Below are 25,283 nucleotides of genomic sequence, written 5' to 3'. Positions count from 1 at the left end.
CTTTCGTGTGCATGCACACTTCTTCAGATATCTGAAGAAGTGTGCATGCACACGAAAGCTCATACCAAGAACTGACTTAGTTGGTCTTTAAGGTGCTACTGGAAGGAATTTGTTTTGTTTTGACTATGGCAGACCAACACGGCTACCTATCTGTAACAGGAAGAATCAAGACATCCATCTTTCCGCCCCTTCTCTGATGCATTAAGAGGGTGGTCTTGGGCCATGCCCCTTCTGTGATGTATGTATGATGTTTCTGGGGGTGGTCTTGGACTCCAGGGCGGGCAGTTTAAAACTCCTGTGGGAAGCTGTTGTGCAACTGAAATATACTCAGAGTCGCAAAGTGATTTCATGCTCTTTATTCAGCTCATAGTGGTGAGGAGGAATGAAAGAATGTCCCCTCAAAGTATCTGCTTTATATACATTATTTACACAATGGGCTGCACATGATTGGCTAATTCTGGAATTCTACTGTAAGCCAATCAGGTTGTGGATTCACTTATATCTGGAGCATGATTGGGTGGTTCCTGCCAACCAATCATATTGCTGCATTGTTCTAGGACCAATCAGACTGCTGCATTCTGAATCCTATTGTTCTAGGACCAATCAGACTGCTGCAGTTTGGATCCTATTCAACTCAGTACATAACAGCAACAATAAAGATCATGGTCTATACTGACCGCTGTTTTGCTCCAAATTACTTGACTGGAACTTCCTTCTTTTACTGTCCTCATGGACCCACGAGGGACTTGCACCCCGACGAGCTGGGCTGTTGAGTAGCCTCTCACTCCAGAATTTATCCTTATCAATTTTGTATTGAAAGCCACTTAATTAGATTTTAATTTGATCCTGACTTGTTTTTAGGAGGTAATTTAATTATTGTTTGATTTTATATTAATGTTATATATTTGATGTTAGCCGCCCTGAGCCTGGTTTTGGCTGGGGAGGGCAGGATACAAATACAAGTTGTTGTTGTTGTTGTTGTTATTATTATTATTATTATTATTGGAACATGACAAAGGAAAAAAAAGACATTTATCAATATGAAAACGATCATGATCCATGCAGGTAAGATGAGATGAGGAAACAACAGTTTTGATGCTGCTTTTTTTTGCCAAAGGAGCTCAAATCCTATCCTCATAACAACCCTGTAACGTAGTTCAGGTTGAGAAGAAGAGAGTTGCTTAAGGTGCAGGGATATCGTTCCAGGTATCCCTGTTCTTCTTCCCACACACTAAACGCTACTCATAGAATCATAGAATAGAATCATAGAATCCTAGAGTTGGAAGAGACCCCAAGGGCCATCGAGTCCAACCCCCTGCCAAGCAGGAAACACCATCAGAGCACTCCTGACATATGGTTGTCAAGCCTCTGCTTAAAGACCTCCAAAGAAGGAGACTCCACCACACTCCTTGGCAGCAAATTCCACTGTCAAACAGCTCTCACTGTCAGGAAGTTCTTCCTAATGTTTAGGTGGAATCTTCTTTCTTGTAGTTTGGAACCATTGCTCTGTGTCCGCTTCTCTGGAGCAGCAGAAAACAACCTTTCTCCCTCCTCTATGTGACATCCTTTTATATATTTGAACATGGCTATCATATCACCCCTTAACCTCCTCTTCTCCAGGCTAAACATGCCCAGCTCCCTTAGCCGTTCCTCATAAGGCATCGTTTCCAGGCCTTGGACCATTTTGGTTGCCCTCCTCTGGACACGTTCCAGTTTGTCAGTGTCCTTCTTGAACTGTGGTGCCCAGAACCGGACACAGTACTCCAGGTGAGGTCTGACCAGAGCAGAATACAGTGGCACTATTACTTCCCTTGATCTAGATGCAATACTCCTATTGATGCAGCCCAGAATTGCATTGGCTTTTCTTGGTGGTGTTTTGCACCAGCTCATTCCTCCCTCCATACTTTCTGGTCTTTTGTTATTGTCTCCCCTGCTGTCAAAATTTAGACTGCGAGCTCTTGGGGCAAGGACCGACTGTCCTTGTTTTATGTGTGTTGTTCTGTTGATACATCACTTACACTACATAAATCTCCCAGTATCTGCTGAGGGGATGGAGAGCTGGAACCCAAGAAATGGCTGTCTCAGTGATGACAACCTTTTCCCAGCCCAGGGGGTCATATTTCATCTGGAGAAACAAACGAAAGAAAACCGTACAGAGGCAGGAATAGAAATTGCGCTTAGGAATAGAGATTTCTCCAGGGGATACAGTTCTGAACAGCACGAAGGGCCTGGCTGTGTTGTTTCGCTGATGAGGGAGAGACGGGGAAGAGGAGATGCAGATGGCAACGTCTTGTTTTGTGAACCTTAAAAATCGGACTCTCGGGGGGAACGTCCCCATTCCGGCTGTAGATTTTCTCAGGGGAAGGACCTGCCAAATGGGATTTGTCCACTCTGGAGAATTCAGCTCTGGAGGGAATCTACATGAAGGGGAACTCCTGAAAAGAGAAGCAGACCAAGATGCAGCTGTTTTTAACGAGGAACATCTGGCAGTTCTGTTTACTCGGCAATGGAGAAAAAGTGCAATGCCCCATCTCGGACAATTCTGTGGAATTTTGAAGTCATAAACAGGGTAAGGTCATCCAAGATCATGAAGTACAGTGGCACCTTGAGTTACAGACGCTTCAGGTTACAGACTCCGCTAACCCAGAAATAGTACCTCGGGTTAAGAACTTTGCTTCAGGATGCGAACAGAAATCATGCGGCGGTGGCAGGAGGCCCCATTACCTAAAGTGGTGCTTCAGGTTAACAACAACAACAGTTTCAGGTTAAGAACAGACCTCCAGAACAAATTAAGTTCTTAACTCGAGGTACCACTGTACATACTTGGTATTCCACCAACTGCTTAGTTGCATAGCGTTTTAGGTCCCTGCTTAGTTTCCTGTTTTTGCCAGCTCTGTGCCATCATCTCAAGGCAGTTCAGAACTGGTTCAGAATGGCAAATGTGGTGCAGAATTCAGATTCTGTAAAACCCAGTGCTTTCCCAGATGACCTGTTTATTCATCCTTATTTGCTTGCACAAAACTTATGCGGGCATCAGACTATGTCTGGTATTATGCTGTGGGTTAAACCACAGAGCCTTGCCGATCAGAAGGTCGGCGGTTTGAATCCCCGTGACAGGGTGAGCTCCCGTTCCTGCCAACCTAGCAGTTCAAAAGCACGTCAAAGTGCAAGTAGATAAATAGGTACCACTCCGGCGGGAAGGTAAACAGCGTTTCCGTGCGCTGCTCTGATTTCGCCAGAAGCGTCTTAGTTCTGCTGGCCACATGACCCAGAAGCTGTACGCCGGCTCCCTTGGCCGGTAAAGCGAGATGAGCGCCACAACCCCAGAGTTGTCTGCGACTGGACCTAATGGTCAGGGGTCCCTTTACCTTTACCTTTGCAGAGTGGTAACACAATGAAGATCATTCGTCCTGATTTGCCTGTGGCCTCTTCCTCCACACCTAGTTCCTTCCCCCGGGAGGCAGTCACCATCTCTTTGAGCCTCTGTTCCCCGGTCTTAGCCCCCATAGCTCCATGTCACCCTCCTCTTCCCCCTTCCTGTCCTTCTTATGTAAACCATTGTGCACTTGAAGATTTTAATGCTGTTTAATGTTTTGTTGGTTAATTTTATTGCGTGCATCTGCTTTAAGTGACTAACATGCTCTGGGTTTGCTTGGCTGTGGGGGGTAGAAATTCCATAATTTTTTTAATTTTGGGGGGGCAGAGTTTGCACAGCCCCAAGTTCAAGACATCTTCTGCATGGAAATAAAAGTCCAGAAACTCCTTGTCGCTGAATCTGGCCATTACCCGCCAATCTACCGGGACATTTGCAGGGAAACAAAAATGCTTGTTTACAAAGCTATTGTACCACCAACCTTACTATATGCTTGTGAAACATGGACCACTTATAAACACCATCTCTAATTCCTCGAAAGATTCTATCAATGGTGTCTCTGAAAAATTTTACACATCACTTGGGAAGACAGGCGAACTAATACCAGAAGCAAAGATCACCAGTGTTGAAGCAATGATTCTTCAGCATCAACTTTGTTGGACTGGTCGTGTTGTGCAGATGCCTGATGATCGTCTTCCAAAGCAACTACTCTATTCCGAACTTAAAAATGGAAAGCGTAATGCTGGCAGTCAACAAAAGAGGTTTAAAGACTGTCTCAAGGCAAATCTTTAAAAATGTACCAACAATTGGGAAACACTGGCCTGCGAGCGCTCCAGTTGGGGAACAGCCTTGACCAAAGGTGTCCTGGGCTTTGAAGACACTCAAACTCAGGACGCAAGGGAGAAACGTGCTAAGAGGAAGGCATGTTGGCAAATCCTGATCAACTCCTGCCCGTGAACCAATGTCCCCACTGTGGAAGGACGTGTGGGTCCAGAATTGCCCTCCACAGTCACTTACGGACTCACTGTTAAGACCGTGTTTATGGAAGACAATCTTATTCAACTACGAATGATCGCCAATGTTGAATCTTGGGGGCTAGCCTTAAAACTAGCCTGTCCCAGTTTGGGTGTTACAAATCTGAATGACCCTTCTCTGAGCCCCACATCTCTGTATAACTAGCTTGGGTTTGCCTCTCACTGTCTTAACTGTCTTCACAGTCTTAATTGCAGCAAATGTTATTTTGGACTTTCCGCGGATCTGCATTTGCTCTCACTGATCTTTAAAGAGTAGGTTTCCACAGTGGAGCCACTGGGACTTTTTAGTTTAGAGAAAAGGCAAGTAAGAGGCAACATGATAGAGGTTTATACAACTATGCTTGGCATGGAGAAAGTGTGTCAGGGGGCTGCCACCGGAACAGGGGAGGGGGCATGGGAATACAGAGAGGTGCCCACGCTTCTGAAGAGCAGCTCCTCCTTCAACGATGGGGAAAAGCCACACCTCCAGTGGAGCAGAGGGGGAGTGGGAAAGCCAAGCGAGGGGAGGGCTCAAAGATGCCCAGGCGCCTCACCTAGACCAGCCGGCCAGGAAACAGGCACGCCTTTTCCGTCGCCCAGTTTACGCAGAGGGGTGAAACACAAGGAGGGAAGGCGGAGATTTGGGGTGTCTAAGTGCGTATGTGATGCTTTTGAATTCTGGTGCCGGAGGAGACTCTTGAGAGTCCCATGGACTGCAAGAAGATCCAACCTCTCCATTCTGAAGGAAATCAGCCCTGAGTGCTCACTGGAAGGACAGATCCTGAAGCTGAGGCTCCAAGACTTTGGCCACCTCATGAGAAGAGAAGACTCCCTGGAAAAGACCCTGATGTTGGGAAAGATGGAGGGCACAAGGAGAAGGGGACGACAGAGGACGAGATGGTGGGACAGTGTTCTCAAAGCTACCAGCATGAGTTTGACCAAACGGCGGGAGGCAGTGGAAGACAGGAGGGCCTGGCGTGCTCTGGTCCAGGGGGTCACCAAGAGGCGGACACGACTAGATGACTAAACAACAACAATGAAATTCTTATGCTGGGGTGTTTGACCAGAAGGGGCCACTCCTGGAAACTCCTCACCTGTGCAGAATCCTCAGGCGCAGGCACCAGCTGAGTCTGCTCTGGCTCCGGAGGTGATGCAGGACCCATTGCCTGCAAGTGCTCCACTCTCAGCCCCGTCAGAGGAAGCTGAGGTTGCCTCTGGGTCTGGTAACCCTCCAGCCTCTCTGGAGCTGCCGAGGCTCAGGGCAGAGAGGCGGAGGGAAGTAAGTTCCCGCAGAAGGAGTGCTCGCCTCCAGGCCAGGAGAGGCAAGTCACCTGAGGATCAGGGCCGCCCTATGCCTTGGGGCAGATAAAAGCCGGCCAGCCCCAGTCCCAGGTTGTGGGAGCAACATTGTTGGTAGCCTGTTCCTGCCTGCACCCTGTCCTGCTCTTCTGCCAGAATTCCTGACCTCACCCGACTCCCTGCCTTGGACCCAGCTTCAGCTTTGACGGACAGCCTCCATACCGCACCCTCGACCTCGGACTGGACTCGGACCTTGCCGCACGGATAACCCTCGGGCCCACCACACCCCTCCTCTTTTGGGTATTCGGTTAAAGGAATCCGGCGCATAGTTGTCAACTTTCCCCCTTTCTTGCAAGGAATCCTATTTGGAATAGGAATTTCCCTTTAAAAAAGGGAAACATTGATAGCTATGATCCAGCAGTCGGGGATCCTGTCCGATGCCCCGCTGGTGGCTAGGGCCATGGCAAGACCCCCGGTGACGTCATGGGGGAGCTTCCAGTTGTATTTGCATCAACAAGCTCCTCCCATTGGTTGTTAACCCTGATATGACTCCCTGCTGTGCGGAGTGGAGTGGAGTCTTGTATAGTCATAAAGGTAAAGGTAAAGGGGCCCCTGACCACTAGGTCCAGTCGTGGCCGACTCTGGGGTTGCGGCGCTCATCTCGCTTTACTGGCTGAGGGAGCCGGCGTACGGCTTCCGGGTCATGTGACCAGCAGGACTAAGCCGCTTCTGGCGAACCAGAGCAGCGCACAGAAATTCCATTTACCTTCCCGCCGGAGCAGTACCTATTTATCTACTTGCACTTTGACGTGCTTTCGAACTGCTAGGTTGGCAGGAGCAGGGACCGAGCAACGGGAGCTCACCCCGTCGCGGGGATTCGAACCGCTGACCTTCTGATCGGAAAGTCCTAGGCTCTGTGGTTTAACCCACAGCGCCATCTGCATTCCTTGTACAGTCATACCTTGGGATAAATAAGCTTCAGGATAAGTATTTTTGGGTTGCGCTCTGCGGCGACCCGGAAGTAATGGAGCGTGTTACTTCCATGTTTCACCGCTCGTGCACGCGCAGATGGTCAAAATGACGTCACGCGCATGCGCCGAAGCGGCGAAACGCGACCTGGGCACGCGCTATTGCATGTTATGTTCTGTTCAGGATGCGAACGGGGCTCTGGAACAGATCGCGTTTGCATCCTGAGGTACCACTGTATTGCTGTTTCATCCGATGCCTAAGCCAATACTACTCACATGCTGTAACCAATAAAAGCTGTGGCCTAATTTTGCCCATTAACCTAAAATAATGTGTCTTATTATACTCCTATGCGAGTGGCGCTGTGGGTTAAACCACTGAGCCTAGGACTTGATTGGAAGGTCAGCGGTTCGAATCCCCGCGACGGGGTGAGCTCCCGTTGCTCGGTCCCTGCTCCTGCCAACCTAGCAGTTCGAAAGCACATCAAAGTGCAAGCAGATAAATAGGTACCGCTCTGGCAGGAAGGTAAATGGCGTTTCCGTGCGCTCCTCTGGTTCGCCAGAAGCGGCTTAGTCCTGCTGGCCACATGACTAAGAAGCTGTACGCCGGCTCCCTCAGCCAGTAAAGCGAGATGAGCGCCACAACCCCAGAGTCGGTCACAACTGGACCTAATGGTCAGGGGTCCCTTTACCTTTTTATGCGGGTGGCGGGTCCTCGACTCACAACAGGAGGCTGGACTAGGTGGCCCTTGGCCTGATCCAGCAGCCTCTTACGTTATTGGAAACCTGCCCTTTGCATTTGTGTTTCCCCCCAAGCAGCAAGTCCTCAAATGGTGTCAGGAGGTGGATGGCCAGCTCCTTAATTTGCATCGCTGACAGAAGGCTGCTTAACTGATGTAAATAAAGCCACCCCACCCTCAGGCCAAGGAGCTTAGTGTGAATCTGTTCTTCATTACTGTAAGTAATAAAAATATTTCTGCCTCCACTCATTGTCATGCAAACAACTTCGGGGAAAACATCCCCTACCATTTAAAAAATTTATTGGATGGCACCAGATGCCTACAGCGTGAGTTATTCTTCCTTCCTCTCTCTCCAGAATGTTTGTTGATGGGAATTAATATTCCTGCCTTTTCAAGTCTGGGAAGCTGGACCGGCCACTGCAAAAGGGCTAGTTTTTAAAAGCCAATTGGTCGGTAGCAAAGGATGAGCTAGAAGGACGTGAGAGGCCAAACTGTGGCTTGAGCCAAGACAGACTGAAAAGCCACAAGACTGGTAAGAATCAGAGGACATCCAGGTCGGCCGCGGACAAATGGCGGATGACAGAGACTCATCCTGAGTGCCTTCGACACTGCTGGACCCTTCGGAATCCGAACTTTTCCTTTCAGGCTTTTTGGAGAAGGCGCTTTGTCCATGCTCCCTTCCTGCCACTTCACAGCTATTGGGCCGCTCAGGACAAGCGGTCTCCATTGTCCCGGAAGTCCTCTGCCTTGTTTCTTGTTTGGCATACAGTGGCGCTGTGGGTTAAACCACAGAGCCTAGGGCTTGCCGATCAGAAGGTCGGCGGTTCGAATCCCCACGACAGAGTGAGCTCCCGTTGCCCAGTCCCAGCTCCTGCCAACCTAGCATTTTGAAAGCACGTCAAAGTGCAAGTAGATAAATAGGTACCACTCCGGCGGGAAGGTAAACGGCATTTCCGTGTGCTGCTCTGGTTCGCCAGAAGCGGCTTAGTCCTGCTGGCCACATGACCCGGAAGCTGTACGCCGGCTCCCTCGGCCAGTAAAGCGAGATGAGCGCTGCAACCCCAGAGTCGTCTACGACTAGACCTAACGGTCAGGGGTCCCTTTACCCTTTACTTTAAGGTTGGTAGTGCAATAGCTTTGTAAAGAAGCATTTTGGGTTTCCTGCGAATGTCCCGGTCCTCAAACACTCTGCACTTCAATCAGGAGAAAGCCGCACTCGCAGAGCTCAGGCGATGCTGGATTTCGGCATCAATGTCGGCCCTTGTGAAAAGGTAGGAGAAGTGATTGACACTTTCCAACGTTACACCACTGAGTTGGATTTGTGCTGCTGCAGAGGGGTTATTTTGTGCTCATTGGTGCAGCACTTTGGTTTTTTGGATGTTGAGCTTTTGCAAGATGTACACACACACCATGTTTGTGAAAAACAACATGCAAGAACACATTATATTAAGGGGAACTGCTTGCAAAAATGTGCACTTTGGTCAAAAACAGTATACAAAAATGTGTTTATGGGGGAAAGTCACACTAAAATGCTGAATAACTTTGAAGACGACTTTAAATTTATTTATTTATTTAATCACCAATTGCTGTGAAAATGCAAAGAACTGAATTTTAGAAAGAAACAATGAGAATTTGAGGGGGTTGAAACAGACAAACCTTACCGTCCCCCCTCAAGGGCTATGCCCAAGTCAGTGGGCATTAGAAAACTCACCAATTCTCGTGGTTTGATGGGCAAGCCCTCCTGCCTTCTCAGCTGCAGCAAATGAAACCCCTTCAGCTGACATCGTCAGAGCTCCTCCGAGATTCTCCGGGGAAAGGAACACCTAGTTTTCATGAAGACACCACAATAACAATGAGATGGGTAAAAACAAAATAAAAAAATTCCTTCCAGTAGCACCTTAAAGACCAACTAAGTTAGTTCTTGGTATGAGCTTTCGTATCTGTTTCAGTGTATCTGAAGAAGTGTGCATGCACACGAAAGCTCATACCAAGAACTAACTTAGTTGGTCTTTAAGGTGCTACTGGAAGGAATTTTTTTATTTTGTTTTGACCATGGCAGACCAACACGGCTACCTATCTGTAATGAGATGGGTAATTCACAGGGTACCCTGGCTTGGGTTATGGGACTGGTCGTGTCAGGATATGCTTGCTCGGGTAGTATCAAGGACATTGATCTCACCATACCTGGATGTAGAGGTAACGCTCCACTTTGCGAAGGCAAACCTCGCACCAGATGTGCAACAGTATGTCAAGGAACATTACGCCTGCTTTCCCTGACCTTTTGCCTTCTTGGCTAGAAAACAGGGTTTCCCCCCTGACCTTTTGTCCTCTCACAATTTGTTTGTTAAACATATCGCTTGGCCGGAGCATGACGGGGGACACAGACGTCATCAAGTATCGGGGGGAACATCTGAGGGAAACACCTGCTGACACATGTATTTGCTAACACTGGAAATGTGCTTCGATGGAAATATGTTAAGTTCAGGGTGGTTTTGCTACTGTTTCCAATTGTTGATTTCTGCTAATAAAAGGAGCCTCTGCAGAGCTAGCCGGCAGCTTGCTTGGAGCATGCTTGCCTCAGATGACCCAGGGAGACAGGAGATTCACAGGGGCCAGCTAGATGCCCTCATGGGAAACCTTCAAGCAGGACCTGGGTGCAAGAGCCATTCTCCCCTTCTGTCATCTCCACCCACTGGCATTCTGGCATGCTTGCTTGGGGAAAAGCCTTGCTTAAGCTCAGGGGAAGGGATCACTGCTCTGTTGCTACCTATCAGTGAATAAACATTCCCCAAAGGCAGTTCCGCCCCCACCGCCTGCGTTGATGTAGATGGGAGCACGAAGAAGCCCAAGCCCTTGTAAATCACACACTTTATATTTAATATAGTGCAACAAAAATAGTTAAGAATGCAAGAACTTTTACAGATTTAAAAAATAGTTTTTAAACCATCTGATGGAAATATGTTAAGTTCAGGGTGGTTTCACTACTGTTTCCAATTGTTGATTTCTGCTAATAAAAAGAGCCTCAGCAGAGCTAGCCGGCAGCTTGCTTGGAGCATGTTTGCTTCCGCCAGCTCACCAGCATTACCAACACCTGTCTCTTGTCCATCACTTCACCTGGATACAAACATTGGTCCCCACCCTGTTTATGCTTCTCTAAGTGTTTTTTTTTTTAAATCTGTCCTGAATCTTCCAACATTCAGCTTCGTTGGATTTCCACAAGTTCATGGAAAGTGCTCTCATTTAATCACCAGAACAACTCTTTGAGATTGGTGATACTGAGAAGCAGGAACTGGTCCCCACCAGCTGAGCTTCAGGGCTGGCTGGGGATTTGAACCCGGGTCTCCCAGGTCCTAGTCCAGCTCTCTAACCGCTATGCCACACTGGCTCTTTCATGTAGCCTGGTATCAACTAGACTTGGTATAAGGGAGCTTCCCATGTTCCTATATTAACAACAGATAAAGTGAGGGAAGGGATACTTACTAGCTGTTGCCAGGAAGATCGGGATCTGTTGGGGCAAGGAAGAGATGCATGTCCTTCTGCTTACATTTGTGTAGTAGGAAGGCTAACCATTCTCTCTTCCAGCCCTGCTTTGGGTCTTGCAACTTGGAGAGACAACGGAGATCAGCTGCCAAAGCACTTTCATCCAAAATTTGCAACTTGCACCATTACTGGTGTGTCCGGTCCAGAATGTCCGGTCAACATCCACTCATCAGGACAGCGACAGCTGCCACCTCACTGGTACTGTCTGTATCCGTCGTCCACAAGACCTTCTCCTGGTGCAGCGGAAGTTGTGTCTCATGCCCCAACGCAACAGGGTAGCCCAGGGTCGCTGAGGGCACCGATCATGCAAGAGATCCCTCCAACAGAGGAAGCCATGAATTGCCAACACAGAGTGGATGTGCTATCCCAGAGCCACGGACAAAGTCAAGGGGGAGTAGAATAAAATCGTTGCGTTGGAAGGGACCCAAGGACCGCCGAGTGCAACCCCCCACAATGCTGGAATTTCAGCTGAAGCATCCCTGACAGATGGTCACCCAACCGCTGCTTATGTGCTGGGCCCGGGGGTAACCTGAGTGACGCGGTACAGGTCCGGTCCCGAATCCAAGGGTTCCATGAGGAGTCAGTCCGACAGGGCCAAGGCAGGAAACCAGGCAAGGACAGGTACGGGATCTCAGGCAGGTTCTGGCAAACAGCAATGTTGCTCCCGCAACCTGGGGTGGGGTCCGACAGCCTTTTATCTTTGACGGGGAAATGGCTGGTCCTGATCCCCCAGCGACTCACCCCGTTTCTCCTGAAGGCAAGCACTCCTCCTGCGAGTACTCAGATCTCTCCCTCTCGCAGACCTCAGTCTCTACAGCTTGGGAGACGTCGGTGGGTTACTAGACCCAGGGGCCGCCTCAGCCTCCCTGACCCAACCGGTAGCGGAGCAGCTGGAGGCAACGAGGTCATCCCCGCATCTGGAGCCAGGGCAGGCTCAGGCCCCTGACTCAGCCCAGCTGGTGCTTGTTGCAGGGGAACCTGTGCAGACTGGGTCTCTTCAGGACCAGGCCTCAGACTTGGTTCAGATGATGCCTGAGGCAAAGGACCCGGTGCAGACTGAGACCCCTCTGGCTCCGAGTCCGAGTCCGAGTCCATCACAGCTCAGAAAACTCTAAGGGAGGAGACTCCATCACCTCCCGAAGGAGCCCATTTCACTGTTGAACAGTCCATACAGCCTGGAAGTTCTTCCCTGTGTTTCGTTACAGTCTCATTTCTCGTGATTTGAATCTGTTGACTCTGGTCCTACCCTGTGAAGCAGCAAGAAGCAAGCTTGCTCCTCCATCGATGGGGCAGCCCTTCAGGTATTCAAAGATGGCTATCACCTCACCTCTCGGTCCTCTCTTCTGCAGGCTGAACATAATCGCTCCTTCAACCATTCCTCATCAGGCTTTGTCTCCAGTCTCTCGGTCTCCCTCCTCTGCACACCTTCCAGCTTGACCATCTCCTCCTCCGACTGGCAAGGCTCCTCTTCACGGAGCGGGGGGTGGGCAGTACTTTCCCCCTAGGCTGACCCCGTTCCTGCAGTTCCACTGGTGCAGCTCCAGCAGCCTGCTCAGGAAAACCAGCACAGGCCGTTCGGGGTGGTAGCGGCAGAGCCGGCAGGTGGGGCAGCGGCTCTGACTCTGGCTCCTTCTGCGTAGCTTCACCTGCACCTGCTTCAGGCGGGTGGCAAGCCGGGAGAGGAGGCGCTGGGTCTGCCCTTCCTGTGCCCGCTGAACCACCTGAAGCTCCTGGAAAAAGCAGCTCAGGTTGTCAGCATAGCAAACCTACTGGGACAAAGGAAAGAAGCAGAAAATGACAGGCAACAGGGTTGTCGTTTTTTTAAAAAAATTAGCTTTGCTTGCATTATATTGCAGGCACCAGATACGTATTTTTTCCTCTATAAGACTCACTTTTTCCCTCCTAAAAAGTAAGGGGAAATGTGTGTGCTTCTTATGGAGCGAATGCAGGCTGCGCAGCTATCCCAGAAGCCAGAACAGTAAGAGGGATTGCTGCTTTCGCCGCACAGCGATCCCTCTTGCTGTTCTGGCTTCTGGGATTCAGAATATTTTTTTTCTTGTTTTCCTCCTCCAAAAACTAAGTGTGTCTTGTGGTCTGGTGCGTCTTATAGAGCGAAAAATACAGTAATTCCTGTTCTGCATTTGCAAGAACTCACTCTTTTAGCGTTGTGGCACCCACACTTCAGAACTCCCTGCCTTTTGACACCAGGTGGGCTCCTTTGCTGTACTATTTTCGGCACTTGCTAAAAACGTTTCATGGAATTGTAGAGTTCGAAGAGTTGGGGCATCAAGTCCGACCCCCTGCAATGCAGGAATCTTTTGCCCGGTGTGGGGCTCGAACCCATGGTGCTGAGATTAAGACTCACATGCTCTTCCAATGGAGCCGTGTTTCTCTATCCAGATACCTAGAATGCTGTTGTGTGGTTTGGGGGCTGATGGCTGGTTTTCAGGTTTTGAATGTTTTCAATACAGTGGTACATTGGTTCTTGAACTCAATCCGTTCTGGAAGCCTGTTCGACTTCCAAAACATTTGGAGACGAAGGCGCAGCTTCTGATTGGCTGATTGGCCCCGGGGAAAATGCCGACAGCCAAAACTAACGTTTGGCTTCCAAAAAAACATTCACAAACCGGAACACTTACTTCTGGGTTTGCAGTGTTTGGGAGTCAATTTGTTTGGTGGAGCTGTGGGTTAAACCACAGAGCCTAGGGCTTGCCGATCAGAAGGTCGGCGGTTCGAATCCCTGTGACGGGATGAGCTCCCGTTGCTCGGTCCCTGCTCCTGCCAAGCTAGCAGTTCAAAAGCACGTCAAAGTGCAAGTAGATAAATAGGTACCGCTCCGGCGGGAAGGTAAACGGTGTTTCCGTGCGCTGCTCTGGTTCGCCAGAAGCGGCTTAGTCCTGCTGGCCACATGACCCGGAAGCTGTACGCCGGCTCCCTCGGCCAATAAAGCGAGATGAGCGCCGCAACCCCAGAGTCGGCCACGACTGGACCTAATGGTCAGGGGTCCCTTTACCTTTACTAATACTTCCACTCAACTGCTTTGAGTGTCGCTAGTTCTCCTCTCTCTCTCTCATAACAATCAAGAGGTATATCATAGAATTGTAGAGGTGGAAAGTACCCCAACCCTTACAATGCAGAAATCATGTCAATTGAATGAAATAAGCTAAGATGAAATTATCCCATTTTTATTTCTTTCAACCCAACATAGAGATGGCTGGGCCAACCAGCTTTGCCTAGTTTGCCCTCAGCATCTTGGTGGCCACTCTCAGGAGGACCAAGGCCCAGAGACAGGGGAACCATCAGTCTTACCCAACATGGGCATTGTTATGTACTGAAGTTCTCACCCTGGGCCAGCAGGGGGATACTGTAGATAGATATCTGCTCTAGTTATCTCCCGCTTGGACTACTGCACTGCGCTCTACGTGGGGCTACCTTTGAAGGTGACCTGGAAACTACAACTAATCCAGAATGCGGCAGCTAGACTGGTGACTGGGGGCGGCCGCCGAGACCACATAACACCGGTCTTGAAAGACCTACATTGGCTCCCAGTACGTTTCCGAGCACAATTCAAAGTGCTGGTGTTGACCTTTAAAGCCCTAAACGGCCTCGGTCCTGTATACCTGAAGGAGCGTCTCCACCCACATTGTTCTGCCTGGACACTGAGGTCCAGCGCCGAGGGCCTTCTGGCGGTTCCCTCATTGCGAGAAGCCAAGTTACAGGGAACCAGGCAGAGGGCCTTCTTGGTAGTGGCGCCTGCCCTGTGGAACGCCCTCCCACCAGATGTCAAAGCGATAAATAACTACCTGACATTCAGAAGACATCTTAAGGCAGCCCTGTTTAGGGAAGTTTTTAATCTGTGATATTTTAGTGTATTTTTGGTTTCTATGGAAGCCGCCCAGAGTGGCTGGGGAAACCCAGCCAGATGGGCGGGGTACAAATAATAAATTATTATTATTATTATTATTATTATTATTATTATTATTATTATTAGTTATGCAAATAAGGGATCGAAAGTGACTTTCAGTGATTGGATAGTTCTAGAAAATTGTTACAGTTACGTTGTACTGGAGCTCTATATAAGCAGGCTGGCTGAACCCTTCAGTTCAGTTCTGTTCCGGCCTGTGAATAAACAAGAGCTGTTTGAAGAATTGCTGTGTCGTCTGATATGTTCACCCACAACGTAACAGGCATCGTCCTTAAAAGAGGAGTATGGGGCACGATAGCTTTCACACTAACTTTTGACGGCTGGGCCTTTTTCTAATGCCTGCTGGGTGGTTTTGTTTTACCTGCTGCGTTTAAATTTTGCCCTTCTCACAACACAGCTGCCTTTTTAACTGCTTTTCATCTGTTTATAAGCCATTGGTTTGGGGGAAATGCTTAAACGAAGAAGCGCACGAGGCGCATGTTTCAGCCAAGCACAGATAAGCCCTAAGCCCACAGGCTGTTTGCGAGCAAGAAGATTTTGCCGGTTCCCACCCCTGTCTGCAGGAGATACTCACGGTGATATTGTCTGGGGTGAACAGGGTCCCGTTGCTGGAGTTGCCCTGGAGGAAGACATCAACAGGCAGTTAGAGGAAATGAGGCTCCAACCTTCCTGGGAGGTTTTTGGACATAATAATAATATTATTATTGATAGACCTTTCCTCTGGAGTATCAGAATTCGCTTCAAGAGTCAATTAGACAGCAGTAAAATATTTTTATTTTGTCATGACAAAGTAATGGTACAGACACGCGTTGCCCAGTGTCTGCCCCCAAATTCTGAGCGACCCAGCTTTTTATACATTTGCAGAATAGAAGACCACCTGATTTCTTGTAAACCACCTGATTTCTGGGAAACCGAAACTTATAATAAGTTCCTATTACCATGTAAGGTCTTGGTCTCCCCTCCCTCCTTCCTGTAACCTCCCTTATCCTGGTATGACAATAAATCCTTGTTCTTTATCTCTATCTGCCCAAGCTAGACATTCCAACGAGGGGCCCAATTGCACTATAACACTTAACCAACAAACCCTGTCCCTCTGGCTGGTGTATCCCTTTGGGATAATACAATTATATTGTAATATGCCCCTTCATTATAATTTATTATTTACACCCAGCCACTCTGGGCAGCTTCCAGCAAAATATTGAAATACAATACAGTGGTACCTTGGGTTACATACGCTTCAGGTTACAGACTCTGCTAACCCAGAAATAGTGCTTCAGGTTAAGAACTTTGCTTCAGGATGAGAACAGAAATCATGCTCCAGCGGCGTGGCGGCAGCGGGAGGCCCCATTAGCTAAAGTGGTGCTTCAGGTTAAGAACAGCTTCAGGTTAAGAACGGACCTCCGGAACGAATTAAGTACTGCACTTAACCTGAGGTACCACTGTATTGCTCAAAAAATGATATGCTAATATGCATAGATTAAATGTGAAGTACTGGATGGAAGAAAATTAGTAAGGAAAGAGAATAAGAATATATAGATGATTTGAGAAGATTGTAGAATGCAAAGATTATTGTAAATTATATAATGTGGAGGAAGTGGGGTTGGAGGGAAGTGGGAGGAAGGAGAAAAGAATAACATGATGGATTGAGGAAACAGAAATGTAAATGTATGGGGGGATGGGGGGAAATGGTGTTGGCTTTGGTACATCTGTATTGTAATGTAATATGTGAAAACCAATATATAAAAAAGAAATACAATAATTCAACAGGGCTGCCTTCAGATGTCTTCTAAAAGTCAGATAGTTCTTTATTTCCTTGACATCAGATGGGAGAGTGTTCCACAGGGCGGGTGCCACCACCAAGAAGGCCCTCTGCCTGGTTCCCTGTAACCTCACTTCTCGCAGGGAGGGAACCACCAGAAGGCCCTTGGAGCCAGACCTCGGCGTCTGGGCAGAATGATGGGGGTGGAGACGCTCCTTCAGGTATACTGGGCCTTAGGGTCTTCGCTGCGAGATCACATTCATCCAGTGCTATACCAGCTGCACTGGCTCCCGGTGGAGTACAGGATCAGGTTTAAGGTGCTGGTTTGAACCTTTAAAGCCCTATACGGCCTAGGACCCTCGTACCTACGGGACCGCCTCTCCTGGTATGCCCCACAGAGAAACCTACGGTCTGCAAATAATAACATCCTCAAGGTCCCAGGCCTCAGAGAGGTTAGGCTGGCCTTAACTAGAGCCAGGGCCTTCTCGGCTGTGGCTCCAATCTGGTGGAACGCTCTGTCACAAGAGACTAGGGCCCTGCGGGACCTGACATCCTTCCGCAGGGCCTGCAAGACAGAGTTGTTCCACCAGGCCTTTGGTCAGGGCGCAGCCTGACTCCCTCCTCTGGCAACCTGCACAGAATTCTGCTTAATCGGTTGCCATTAATTTGATTTTAATTGATTTTTATAATGAAATATTTTTAGAATGTGTGAATATCTGATTGTTTGATTGTTGATTGTTGTTAGCCACCCTGAGCCCGGCTTCGGCTGGGGAGGGCGGGATATAAATAAAATTTATTATTATTATTATTATTATTATTATTATTATTATTATTATTATTTGAGGCCGTTTAGGGCTTTCAAGGTCAGCACCAACACTTTGAATTGTGCTCGGAAACGTACTGGGACCGAATGTAGGTCTTTCAAGACGGGTGTTATATGGTCTCAGCGGTCGCTCCCAGTCCCCAGTCTAGCTGCCGCATTCTGGATTAGTTGTAGTTTCTGGGTCACCTTCAAAGGTAGCCCCACGTAGAGCACATTGCAGTAGTCCAAGCGGGAGATAACTAGAGCATGCACCACTCTGGTGAGACAGTCTGTGGGCAGGTAGGGTCTCATCCTGTGTACCAGATGGAGCTAGCAGACAGCTGCCCTGGACATAGAATGGACCTGCACCTCCATGGACAGCTGTGAGTCCAAAATGACTCCCAGGCTGCGCACGTGGTCCTTCAGGGGCACAGTTGCCCCATTCAGGCCCAGGGAGTCCCCCACACCCGCCCGTTCCCTCTCTACCTCTGGGCAGAGACTGGACGGCCATCTGTCACAGACCTTAGGGTAAAGGGCAGGTTGTTGTTATTGTTGTTAATATCTATGTACACCTTTCTTTAATATACACATTTTTGTAAATACTGTTTGGCTGGAGGACTGCGTTGCAAAATTCGGGCGGATTCTGAAGGCAGGCTGCGTTTCCGTGGCCGTATTAGTTCAAAAAGTGCAGGTTAGGTAGTTTCTCGTTAAAATGAAAAATGAATCTGATTTCCTTCCCCATCCCATGTCAGATGCAATTTGTTGATATAAGGCAGGCTCCGACTCCTAAGCTCCCCTAGGAAATGAGCAAAGAAAGTTGGGAGGCGATCAGTGTCAAACAAAACAAGGAATCCAGGGTTGGCTGCGCCACTACTCCCATGTTTGCTTATCACATCATATCATAGCTATCAGCGCATGCTAATAATGATCTCAATTCTCTGACTGCCGGTCCTTATATAGCCAAAACAGCTCCACCCGCGCAGAAGAGGGTGGTGTTAGCAAAGTTGGAGGAACTCTGGAGTTTTGCAGAAATCCTTAGAAAAACAGACCAGTGAAGATTGAGGAGAGAGATAAGGGCAGCTGTGGTGAGTCAAAGACTCCCGGGAACTGTAGTTTGATAAGGAGGCAGCCCCCCACAGCGCTATAATTCACAGCACCCTTAAAAAAAACCCCACAGTTCCCAGGATGATCTGGGAGAAGGCCATGGCAAAGTAGAAAACCAGTGCTTTAAATGGACAGTGATGGAGAGCCTTTTAGAGACCGAATGCCCATACTGCAACCCAAAATCCACTTATTGATCGCAAAACGCCAACACGTCAATTTAATATGAGATAATGATTGTCTGCATGCGCACATACAAATAAATGTAAATAAGTTAATAAACCCAGCAAGATGGGTGGGGTATAAATGTTGTTGTTGTTGTTGTTGTTGTTGTAAATGTTGTTGTTGTTGTTGTTGTTGTTGTTGTTGTTGTTGTTGTTGTTAAAAAGGTTAAGGGACCCCTGACCATTAGGTCCAGTCGTGACCGACTGGGGTTGCGGCGCTCATCTCACTTTACTGGCCACTTTACTGTACCGGTGTACAGCTTCCGGGTCACGTGGCCAGCATGACTGAGCCGCTTCTGGCGAACCAGAGCAGCGCACGGAAACACCGTTTACCTTCCCGCTGGAGCGGTACCTATTTATCTACTTGCACTGGCGTGCTTTCAAACTGCTAGGTTGGCAGGAGCAGGGACCAAGCAACAGGAGCTCACCCCGTCACAGGGATTCGAACCACCAACCTTCTGATCAGCAAGTCCTAGGCTCTGTGGTTTAACCCACAGCACCACCCGCGTCCCACCACCACCACCATTATTATTATTTATTATATTTTGCTGTTTGATGAGAGTTTGCCTAAGAACTCCATGAATGCTAACCTCGAGTTCCGTGATGAAGGGAAGGCAGGCCATTGGTGTACGCAGGGGCAGCCCTTATCATAATAATAATCAAGATAGAGCAATAGAAATATTAAAACATATTTGGTGGGTATGTAGCTTTTACAGAGTGCCGTGGATAATTTACTGTATTTCCATCCTCGTAACATTAAAAAGTCCTTCTTGGCTATTTTATCTGTCCTACTTAACAGGCTGACTCAAACCAGAAGGGAAACAGCTGTTAGCTTCCTCCTTTCTGCTGCAAAGACCTGTGAAGGGATTTTGTCAAGGCTGTATATTGTCTCCCTGCTTATTCAACTTATATGCAGAATTCATCATGCAAAAGGCTGGGCTGGATGAATCCCTAACTGGAATTAAGATTGCCCGGAAGAAATATCAACAACCTCAGATATGCAGATGACACAACCTTGATGGCAGAAAGTGAGGAGGAATTAAATAATCTTTTAATGAGGGTGAAAGAGGAGAGCGCAAAATATGGTCTGAAGCTCAACATCAAAAAAACGAAGATCCTGGCCACTGGTCCCATCACCTCCTGGCAAATAGAAGGGGAAGAAAGGCATGAGAGATTTTACTTTCTTGGGCTCCATGATCACTGCAGATGGTGACAACAGCCATGAAATTAAAAGACGCCTGCTTCTTGGGAGAAAAGCGATGACAAACCTAGACAGCATCTTAAAAAGCAGAGACATCACCTTGCCAACAAAGGTCCGTATAGTTCAAGCTATGGTTTTCCCAGTAGTGATGTATGGAAGTGAGAGCTGGACCACAAAGAAGGCTGATCGCCGAGGAATGGATGCTTTTGAATTCTGGTGCTGGAGGAGACTCTTGAGAGTCCCATGGACTGCAAGAAGATCCAACCTCTCCATTCTGAAGGAAATCAGCCCTGAGTGCTCACTGGAAGGACAGATCCTGAAGCTGAGGCTCCAAGACTTTGGCCACCTCCTGAGAAGAGAAGACTCCCTGGAAAAGACCCTGATGTTGGGAAAGATGGAGGGCACAAGGAGAAGGGGACGACAGAGGATGAGATGGTGGGACAGTGTTCTCGAAGCTACCAGCATGAGTCTGACCACACTGCGGGAGGCAGTGGAAGACAGGAGGGCCTGGCGTGCTCTGGTCCAGGGGGTCATGAAAAGGCGGACATGACTAAACGACTAAACAAAAAATATGCATCTTGGTTTGCTACTGTTCTGAGTTTATATAATCACCATAGATTTTAACTCTGTGTCTGCTCTGTACGGTATGATTTGGGTGTTTCAATTAGTTTTTAACAGAGCCGTGACTCTCGTGTACACTTTGCTCTAGCACTTGGTTGCAGGTTAAAACTTGCCTCTCCTCCGATGATCAGTTACACATGAGGAAATGACAGTTGGTGGGAAAGGGCAAGATAACAGGACGGAGAGAGAAGATGAGTGGAGGGGAAAAGCAGATAATAGGAACTATTGTTCAAATGGTGATATAAACATTGACTTCCACAAACTCGGGTTGCGGTTATTCTTTCTCCAGCTAAAGAGTGAAACTCAAACCTAGCAGTTACCAAACTTTTTGGGAGCCGCTCCCTTCCCTTGGTTTCACAAACTCATCCCCAGTGTCCCCTACCCTGTACAGTGGTGCCTCGCAAGACGAAATTAATTCGTTCTGCGAGTTTTTTCGTCTTGCGAAGCACGGACTTGAGAAAAGCTTCAAAAATCACCAAAGTCTTCAAAAACCTCAAAAAAGGCTATGAGTTGCTCCTCGAAGTGAATGCACGGTTTTAAGAAAAAGGAAACAAACTTGCAAGACAAAGGAAACAAACTTGCAAGACGTTTCCGTCTTGCGAAGCAAGCCCATAGGGAAATCCGTTCTTGCGAAGCAACTCAAAAAACGAAAAACTCTTTCGTCTTGTGAGTTTTTCGTCTTACGAGGCATTCGTCTTGCGAGGTACCACTGTACAAAGCAGGATAGTGCTTTGAACAACCCACTAAGGAAGATGATAACCCAATAAAAATTTAAGAAGTAGCAACCGATTACACATTCCCCCCCCCCAAATCCAATTCATAGAATCATAGAATTGTAGAGTTGGAAGGATCCTTGAGGAGCATCTGGGTCCAACTCTGGCCATGCAGGAATATGCAACTGTACAAAACTATTTAGCTTAATCAGTTCAACAAAACTGGTGATCTAGTGTTGCCAGGTTTTCACAGTCAGGTGGTCATTTACATCTCACTATCCCCTCTCCCCTCTTCACACCTTAGAATAAACGGCTTCAAAAGCTCAGTATCCCTGAAGGAGCATCTCCACCCCCATCGTTCTGCCCGGACGCTGAGGTCCAGCGCCGAGAGCCTTCTGGCGGTTCCCTCATTGCGAGAAGCAAAGCTACAGGGAACCAGGCAGAGGGCCTTCTCTGTGGTGGCGCCCGCCCTGTGGAATCCCCTCCCATCAGATGTCAAGGAAATAAACAACTACCTGACATTTAGAAGACACCTGAAGGCAGCCCTGTTCAGGGAAGGTTTTAATATTTAATGCTGTACTGTTTTTAACACTTGATTGGGAGCCGCGCAGAGTGGCTGGTGAAACCCAGCCAGATGGGTGGGGTACAAACAAATAATAATAATAATAATAATAATAATAATAATAATAATAACAACTGTCAGAGCTACCCAAGGTCCCAGCTCACAAAGGACCAACGCCAGTTCTTGTTATATACAAAAGTCTTTATTGAAGTTCAGTTTCGATTTCAAAGCCGCGGCGCGCAGCTCTACGTCTCAAACTCTAGACCGCTGAAGCTCCGTCTGAATCTCCTCCCCCCAGACACCAGTTTAAGACTCTAGCCTTGCTCCACCTCTTCCTTTGCTCTTTCCTCCTCTGGGTCCGCCTGTCCTCTGGGGTCTTGCCCTTTCTAGACTCTTCTGACGCTGAGTCCCCTGAGTCTTCCCCCTCCCTCCGGCGGGCTTTAGGACCTGGTTCCCAATCCGGGTTTTCTGCCGTCCCGCGCGCCTGTACATTCGAACTTGGCGCGCGCGCCCAGCCGGCAACCTTTCTCCTGACCGTTACACTGCTCCTGTCACTGCTTCCCCCTTCGGGGAGGCTAGCTGGACCTGACTTCCCCTCCGTTCCCTCACTCTCCGATAGAGGCGTGGTCAGCCCTGACTCATCTTCTCTCCCTGCAGGAGGAGACGCTGGCCCTGATACATGGGACTCTTCCCCCCCACTCCGCTCTGGTGGGGGAGCTGGTCCTGATCTCCCGCTGCTGCTTTGGGAGTCCCCGCTGGCCCCTTGCTTCTGGTGTGTCCCCCCTGGGACCCCCCTTGCCCTGGCCATTGGCGCCCCCCTCTGGGAATCTTCTGAATCGCTGGAGAAGCTCATGGAATCTCTCGGGCCACTGTCATACTCCCCTACGCTGCCCTCAGATTCTTCCCCTTCGCTCTCCGTTTCCTCTCTTCCCTGTGCCTCTGCTCCTGAGCCCCTGACAATAACAATTCACATTAAGGAGGGAGAAGCTAGCCAGCGGACAAGCCAAGATGGAAATGTTTAAATGATTATTTATGTAGACATGTGACTACAGGTGGTCGTGACCTTACCTGCCCAGGTAACACAAGGGCAAGTCACACAACACTCTCTCTTTGACTTCCTCTATCGCTGGAGCAGCTTTTTAGCTATACAGTCATACTTCATGTTACATCCGCTTCATGTTACGTTCTTTCAGGTTACGTCCCACAGTGACCCGGAAGTACCAGAAAGGGTTACTTCCGGGTTTCGCCGCTCGCGCGTGCACAGACACACAAAATGACGTCATGCACATGCACAGAAGCGCCAAATCGCAACCCACGCGTGTGCAGATGCTCCACTGCGGGTTGCCCTCTTTTCATGTTGTGAATGGATCCCATTCGCAACCAGAGGTACCACCGTACTTTGTAACTAAGTCTGCCTTCAGGGATCCAACTGTGAACTGATGATGTGAGTAAACTTCTTCTATTGACTTTGAATAAGGTTGTGGTGTGTTCATTCTTTTAGGAGGGATATAAGGGGACTTACCAGGAATCTGATATTGAGAGGCTTAAACAAGCCTGCAACCAGCTACCCGCTGTGAGTTTAAAAGGGGAATGTGAAACTCTGCTAAGTAAAGGAACTTGCTAGCGCAAGTTAGGAAGGATATTAATAAACTATATACCCTCTCCTTTGGGATGGCAGAGGGCATATAGTTTATTAATATCCTTCCTAACTTGCGCTAGCAAGTTCCTTTACTTAGCAGAGTTTCATATCCCAAATGACAAAATTAATATTTTCTTGTACGCGACAACAGCAGCGAGAATGTTAATAGCCAATAATTGGAAAGGAAATTACGTTCCAACCAAAGAGGAATGGCTGAATAAATTATGTGAATTAGCAAAGCTGACTGATTTGATAAGACAAAAACCAAAAAATATAATCCAGAAACAATGGAAATATTTAAATGATTATTTATGTGGACAAAGATTAAATGTAAGGCATTGGTTGTGTTTAGAATAGATTTATGAAAGATTTAGAAAACTTATTGATTAGAATATTTGTGTGAGATTGTATGAGAAAAATACAGAATAACAATCTTGCTTAAAATGTATATAGGATGTGCAGTGTAAGTGATGGAAGTCAATCAATGAAATTTTACGATTGAGATATTTAGAAGAAATTCTTCCAACTTTTCTTCTTCTTTTTCTCCTTATTTTTTCTTTTTCTTTTCTTCCTTTTTTTTGTTCCTTTATATATATGTGTGCTTATCTGAAATATGTATGCATGTATGTATATATGTATTTGCAATATTTTGCTTATATTTTATAATAATTATGTTAAATAAAATTAATAATAATAGTAATAAACTATATACCCTCTATATACCCTCTCCTGCCTCCCTGAACATTCCCACACGGGGATCACATCCCTAAACATCTGGAGGGCACTGGGGCTGGGAAACCCTGATTCAGAACACCCTACTTCCGCCCCCCTCCATCCAAAACATCTGGCAATTTCAGCAAGCCTAATTTGCACACCAACTCTTCCCATCCGTCTCTTGGTCCCTCTTTACTTACCATGTGCTGGATGATGCTTTGTAGAAGCCCAATGGACTCAGTCTGACACGAGAGCTGCCTGGCGGCAGGGAGACCCAGGAGCAGCATAGCCAGGAGGAAGATGCAGAGGTTGTGCAAGGCTGAAGGGTGTGGGGTTGCTCCGATCTCGGGCATAGACAGCCGCATTGTTAGATGCTTCTGGAGTATCCTGAAATAAGCAGAATGTGATGGCCTGGGAATCTGATTCAGAGGCTGAACCGGAGGAATCCCAGCCTGCACAGGAGTCCCCGCCTCCAGGGCCGGCTGAGCTGGGGCAGGGCCTTGACTCTGAAGCGCCTGCACCTGTGCCGGATCCTCAGGAGCAGGCACCAGGTGATTCCACTCTGGCCCCGGAGGTGGTTGAGGACTCAGTGCCTACAGGTGAGTCTCCCCCTGGGCCCAGTAACCCTCCAGCCTCTCCTGAACTGCAGAGGCTCAGGGCAGAGAGGCGAAGGGAACTGGTTTCTCCCAGGAGGAGTGCTTGCCTTAAGCCCAGGAGAGGCGGGTCTCCTGGGGGCCGGGACCGCCCCTGGCCTCAGAATAGATAAAGGCCAGTCAGCCCGGTCCCAGGTTGCGGGAGCAACGTCGTTGAAGAGCTGTTTCGGCCAGCACCCAGTCCTGTTCCCCCAGAGTTCCTGTCCTTGCCCGGCTTCTCGCTGTGGACCCCGCTTCGCCCGAGGAGGACTGTCTGCTGACCCTCGACTCAGGTCCTGGACCTCGCCCCACGGTAACCTCCCCTCTGGACCAGCACACAGAAATTGCAACCAAACACCACTCCTGCCCATCCACAGTCCTTATCACTGTGCTGGTCCCGGGGCTAACCGAGAGGCGAGGTCCGAGTCCAGTCCGAGGTCGAGGCTGCGGTATGGAGGCT

At 48.4% G+C, this 25,283-nt stretch overlaps 1 protein-coding gene and 1 long non-coding RNA gene across 2 annotated transcripts; both read right to left on the bottom strand.

The window, feature by feature from the left end:
* Positions 1–1,864: 1,864 nt before the first annotated feature.
* On the bottom strand, positions 1,865–11,632 carry LOC309346246. The gene is made up of 3 exons (XR_014158522.1): positions 10,871–11,632; positions 9,102–9,213; positions 1,865–2,435 (listed from the first exon to the last, which is right to left on the bottom strand). It is a non-coding gene; the product is annotated as an uncharacterized lncRNA (long non-coding RNA).
* A 215-nt stretch (positions 11,633–11,847) lies between these two features.
* LOC309347174 (uncharacterized protein) lies at positions 11,848–24,556 on the bottom strand (the record flags this gene model as incomplete). Its single annotated transcript, XM_081871512.1, has 3 exons — positions 11,848–12,696; positions 15,430–15,474; positions 24,392–24,556. 3 exons carry the CDS (start codon positions 24,554–24,556, stop codon positions 12,400–12,402), a joined length of 507 nt encoding a protein of 168 aa, XP_081727638.1. The 3' UTR covers positions 11,848–12,399.
* Between the last annotated feature and the right edge of the window lie 727 nt (positions 24,557–25,283).

The sequence above is a fragment of the Podarcis erhardii genome, assembly GCF_964252035.2.
Source record: "Podarcis erhardii genome assembly, chromosome: 7".
NCBI classification, from domain to species: domain Eukaryota; kingdom Metazoa; phylum Chordata; class Lepidosauria; order Squamata; family Lacertidae; genus Podarcis; species Podarcis erhardii.
The sequence above is the reverse complement of the archived record's forward strand: the minus strand, read 5'-3'. Positions and strand labels throughout refer to the sequence as shown.